This window comes from Octodon degus, unplaced genomic scaffold, assembly GCF_000260255.1.
Source record: "Octodon degus isolate 3935 unplaced genomic scaffold, OctDeg1.0 scaffold00026, whole genome shotgun sequence".
Taxonomy (NCBI): Eukaryota; Metazoa; Chordata; class Mammalia; order Rodentia; family Octodontidae; genus Octodon; species Octodon degus.
In genome coordinates, this window is record NW_004524602.1 from 13,033,833 (window position 1) to 13,038,953 (window position 5,121).

At 46.2% G+C, this 5,121-nt stretch overlaps 2 protein-coding genes across 2 annotated transcripts in view; both read right to left on the reverse strand.

Moving 5' to 3' along the window:
- Positions 1–5,121, reverse strand: part of Lactb (lactamase beta) — a 19,203-nt gene that overhangs the window by 1,969 nt on the left and 12,113 nt on the right. The gene's annotated exons all lie outside the window — the stretch shown is intronic.
- Positions 1,302–1,856, reverse strand: LOC105741866 (ubiquitin-conjugating enzyme E2 L3-like). Its single transcript, XM_012514174.1, has 2 exons — positions 1,446–1,856; positions 1,302–1,340 (listed from the first exon to the last, which is right to left on the reverse strand). Exons 1-2 carry the CDS (start codon positions 1,854–1,856, stop codon positions 1,302–1,304), a joined length of 450 nt encoding a protein of 149 aa, XP_012369628.1.

Here is a 5,121-nt window from a genome sequence, read left to right on the forward strand (position 1 = left end):
CGGTTCAATCCCCCAGCACCACATGCCAGCCAGCCCCGCCCCCTGGTGGGCTGAGCTGGCCACACACACACACACACACACACACACACACAATGAATCAGACCTAATAAACTGAATTTAAAAAAAAAAAAGTTGAATCATGCGCTAAAATGAATGTCCCAACTAAAAAAATATGCACACTGCTTAGAAGCTTAATATTTTAAAAGATTATATTTTCTGGATAAAAACACCGTAAAAATATCATATGCAGTGGTGAAACAGTGCACTTCCTCTGCAGCGAGAGGCCAGGGCTAGCAAACCCCAGCTTGAATCTGACTTCCACCCCCTATTAGCTATGCTTGTTTGAGCTGGTTAATGCACGCACATTGTTCTAAAAAGTATGTAAATATAAACTAATTTGTTCTTGCAACAATGTTATAAGGTAAATACTATTAAAAATGCCTGCTATTTTTCAGAGCTTAGATTATTTATATAAAGTACTTTGCATGCTGCAATAATGTATTTTATTACAAGGCACATTCCTCTTCTTTATACCGCAGTTAAAGCACGGCATGTGGTTTTATTAGCTATTTCTTTCAGGGAGGTATATTAAAGGTGCTATGAACTATTTGTTAAATCATAGCAACACAGATTAGCCCCTGCTTGCTTCTTTGATCTCACAAAATCCTGCCTTGTTTTTCCGTATGAGAATTAAGTACACTTGTTTCTATCTGCAAAGACAAGCTAGTTCTTCTTGATACTAAGGCTCAGTATCATCGTGCAATACGAACGCACTTTAAACGGATCCCTCGGGGCTGCCCGCTTGAGTGTCTTCCCAGCAGCACTGACATTCTTACTCCCTTTTGGCTAGTCTGCCCACAGGCGGGAGGTTCCTCGGCAGGCGCCTCTGCACTGCTCATGCCCTGCAGCCAGCACTCATTAAGCACGCGGAATGCGCAGGCCCAGCGCTGCTGGCCAGGGCTTAACAAGACACTTGCAAGGCACAGGGGCGAGAACAGGCTGCGCCGCCGCTGCGCGCCAGGGGTCCTGATGCCAACTTTTTTTTTTTTTTTTTTTTTTTTTTTTTTGTGGATTGAAGCAGTGATTTTTAAAACAAAGAAAGGAGAACTAGAATATCTGAATTTTTTTAACCCTTTCTTTACAGGTTACTAGATCATTTTTGATTAAGAAAATCATAGAAAGTTAGTAACTGCCACAAGTGAAGGCCAGGTGGTGGCACATGTCAATCTTCCAGAGTCCTGCTTTGCGGGGTCTCTGCTCACACTTGCTGGAATCCTTTATGGCAGATTTTGGTCCACAGGTCACTTTTCCCCATATTTCTTTGTAAACTCTTCAAAATTCTTTTTTTTTTTTTGGCGGAACCGGGGATTGAACTCAGATCCTTGCGTTTGCCAGTCAAGCGCTTATCCTACTGAGCCATCTCCCTGGCCCCTCAAAATTCTTACAAATTTTTTTTTACAGTCCTTAGAGTGTTCTTCAGCTAGGTCAGCCCAGAGGGTGTACTCAGGCTGGGGGTCGTTCACCAGTGCTATGAGGGACTGGATTACTTGGCCCATCTTGGTCACTGGCTTCCAGTTCTCAGCACTAATTACTGGCAGGCAAACTTGCCCTTTTTCCTCAATGTTTGGGTGATAGATCTTTGTTTTAAATGTGATCTTCGGTGGTTTGAATGGATACTCTGCTGGGAAGTTGATTCCTATTCTAAAGGCCCCCTTACCATATGGAGGGTTGTCAGGAACAACAAGCCCTTGCCAAGTCCATAAATTAGCGTCGTCAACCTGGATGTTACGGAAGTTTTTTATTCCATATTTGCGGATCTCTTCAAGCTCCTTCATCAGTCTCCTGCTGGCTCCCATCTTGGATTTATTTATTTATTTTTTAATGTATTTGGTATAGGGTCTCACTATACAGCTTGGATCCTCCTGTTTTCAGCCTCCTAGTGCTGGTATTACAGGCGCGTGCCACCAGGCCTGGTCTTGGTGGCCAGCTCAACACGCTGAGGGGGTGAAGGAGACAGGGCCAGGGAGGTATGTGTTGCAGAGATTGAACCCTGGTCCCCACACTTGCCCAAGCAGGCGCTTAGTCCGCTGAGCTATCATGACAACCTTTAATTATCTTTTTTTTGTCGGAACCAGGGATTGAACTCAGGCCCTTGTGCCTACTAGGCAAGTGCTTATTCTACTGAGCTACCTCTCCGGCCTGACAATCCTTAAACTTCAAAGCACCACTTGAATCACCTGAGGGTTTTTGTTAAACTGCAGATTCTGCTTAGTAGGTCCCAAATTCTGTATTTCTGGCAACTGACTCTGGACCAGTTTTAGCAGCAGGCTGTGGGGCAGCTCCTTGGAGGTCGTGGGGAGCCCAGCACTGTGAGTATGTGCACTGCTGGAGGAGGAGCCTGTGGCAGGCAGGCTGAGAGCAGGAAGTAGGGTGGCCTAAGCAGAGAATGTGAGAGAGCAGGCAGTGAGAGGCAATGCGAGAGGCAGGCGCGAGACGAGGGCTGGATCCCGGAGGTGTGCAGCGCCAGCCTAGGACCTCGTCCTCCTTCGCTGAGATCGCACCGTGCTCATCTCCCCCAGGGGAGCTCATCTCCCCCTGCCGCGGCTCCCAGCCTCCTCTCTCTTCACCACTGCTGAGCTACACCAAGTAGGCCACCTCTTTCCAGGTGCTCGTCCTTTCTCGTCACTCTTGTTTTTCTGAGACAGGGTCTTGCTATGTAGTTCAGCCTGGGCTTGAACTCATGCATTCCTCCTGCCTCAGCCTCCTGCATGCTGGGATTACACTACACTGTGGACCACACCCAGCTGTAGGGATCCTTCAGTTCCCCTTTCCATCACAATCCTCATCTGACTTGCAGCACTGTGACCAACACTTCCTTGCAGGCCGTGGTGTTCCCTTAGCTCTCTCCATTCTTGTTTTGTTATGTATTTAGTACCATGTCTATAGGGTCTCACTATACAGATCGGACTCATAGTGATCCCCCTGTTTTCAGCCTCCCAAGCACTGGGATTACAGGTGTGGGCCACTAAGCCCAGTCTCAGTCACCATCTCAGCACACCCCAGGGGCAGGTCAGCACAGCAAGGCAGGGATCGAATCCTAGACCCTGTGTCTGCCTAAGCAGGCACTTTAATCCACTGAGCTATCTGGCCGGCCCTAACCATACCATTCTTTACCCGCGCAGTAAACTGGCCCAGTTGCACCAGGTCCTGTACTGCAGAGGTAACCACAAATCTGCCTCTGCAGCACAATCTCGACTTCAAATGGACGACTGCATTTCCTACTGACACTAACAATTTTCTCATGTGGTTTGAGAGGAGTGAATTTGTATTTATCTGAATCACGTGTGTCTCTTCCTCCCCAAATTATATTCTCCCTTTAAAATTCACAACTGTTGAGGGACTGTGTGTGGTATGTACAGTTTGAAAAATGAGTCCTTCCAGAGTCCTTACATGTCTCCTAAAAGTTCAAGTCACAATATCAGATGAAGTCATGACTGGCAGTTAGAAAAGGGGCGGCCACAGCTGTGTGCCCCAAGACTTACAAAGGAACGTCTGCAGGGACCTAATATACTCTTTTGAGAACACCCGATTTAACACACGGCCTTCTCATGTCTAAAACTTAACATGTCGAAAACAAAACCTCTGGGGCTGGAGAGATGGCTCAGTGGTCTAAAGCACCTACTTAGAACAAGCTTAGCAAAACATCAGGGAGCGTGGTTTGATCCCCCAGCACCACATGCTGGCCAGCCCCGCCCCCTGGTGGGCTGAGCCAGCCACACACACACACACACACACACACACACACACACTCACTAAATAAATGTTAATAAATAAATAAATAAATGCATACTGCAAAAAAAAGAAAAAAAAGAAAACAAAACCTCTTCCAACCCTTCCCGTCATATTCCTTCTGTCCTTTATCATCCTCGCCATCAAAAGCGTGGTGGGCTGTCTCACCTTCACCTCTCACACTCCGGGACAGGTTAACTCCTTTCACTCCGTCTTGTGTCTTACCTTCTCCCCTCCTTCTGTCCCCGAGGCCACTCTCACAAGTATTTCACCCTCCTTACCTCTCCCTGATTACATTTGCAATGCCATCGATCAAGTAGAAATTAAATCTAAGAGAACTGACACAGTAGCAATACATGTTCTGACTGAGATATCTATTTCTTGGCATGAACCTCAAGCTTGTGTAAACCAGAATAACCAATATTTGTGGCTAATAGCTTTATGTAACTTCCCCTTAAAAGTCAAGCATTTCAGGCCACTTGGATTAAGGTTGGGATTAGGGACCTTCAGCCATTCGACCCTTAAATATAAAAATATGGAGGATTCTGAACTTTAATCTTGAAATCTAAACTTTAGACAAGTTCTAGACTTTAATCTCTGTTCTTGCAGATGGAAAACTAATCAGTAGCTTTCCATAAAAATAATTTTGTTCTGTTGAATAATAAACTTTACTATTTCAAATTTCTAGGCAATTGCTGTTTAATACAACACAATATATACACACTTTAAAAAATATTTTATTTGTTTGGCACAGGGTCTCACTATGCAGCTTGGACATGTAGTGATCCTCCCGTCTCAACCTCCCCAGTGCTGGGATTATAGGCACGCACCACCATGCCCGGTTTTGGTGGCTGGCAAGGCGCACCCAGGGTTTTAGGGCCAGCACAGAGCATGCGGTGGCAGGAATCAAACCCGGGACCTTGCACTTGCCAGGCAGGCACTTAGACCGCTGAGCGATCTTCACAGCTCCCCGGCCCCCATACTTTTGGTACCAGGAATCGAACTCAGGATCTTGTGCTTGCTAGGCAGGCGCTTATGCTGCTGAGCTACCTCCCTGGGCCTGGACACACTTCCTGAGTGATTTACTAGAACATCTGTATAGCTGAGTATCTGATGGAGAGACGCCAGATGACAGCCTCTTCCTATTTATCTCGGAATCTCCAGATTTTGTATAAGAACATTATAGAAACGTAGACCTTTACATCTACGGATGTGGAAATTCACAACATCTTTATTTTTAAAGTTCTTAAAAGCCTTTACAAGGAGCCAGGGAGATGGCTTAGTGGAATAAGCGCTTCCCTGGCAAGTGCAAAGGCCTGAGTTCAATCCCCG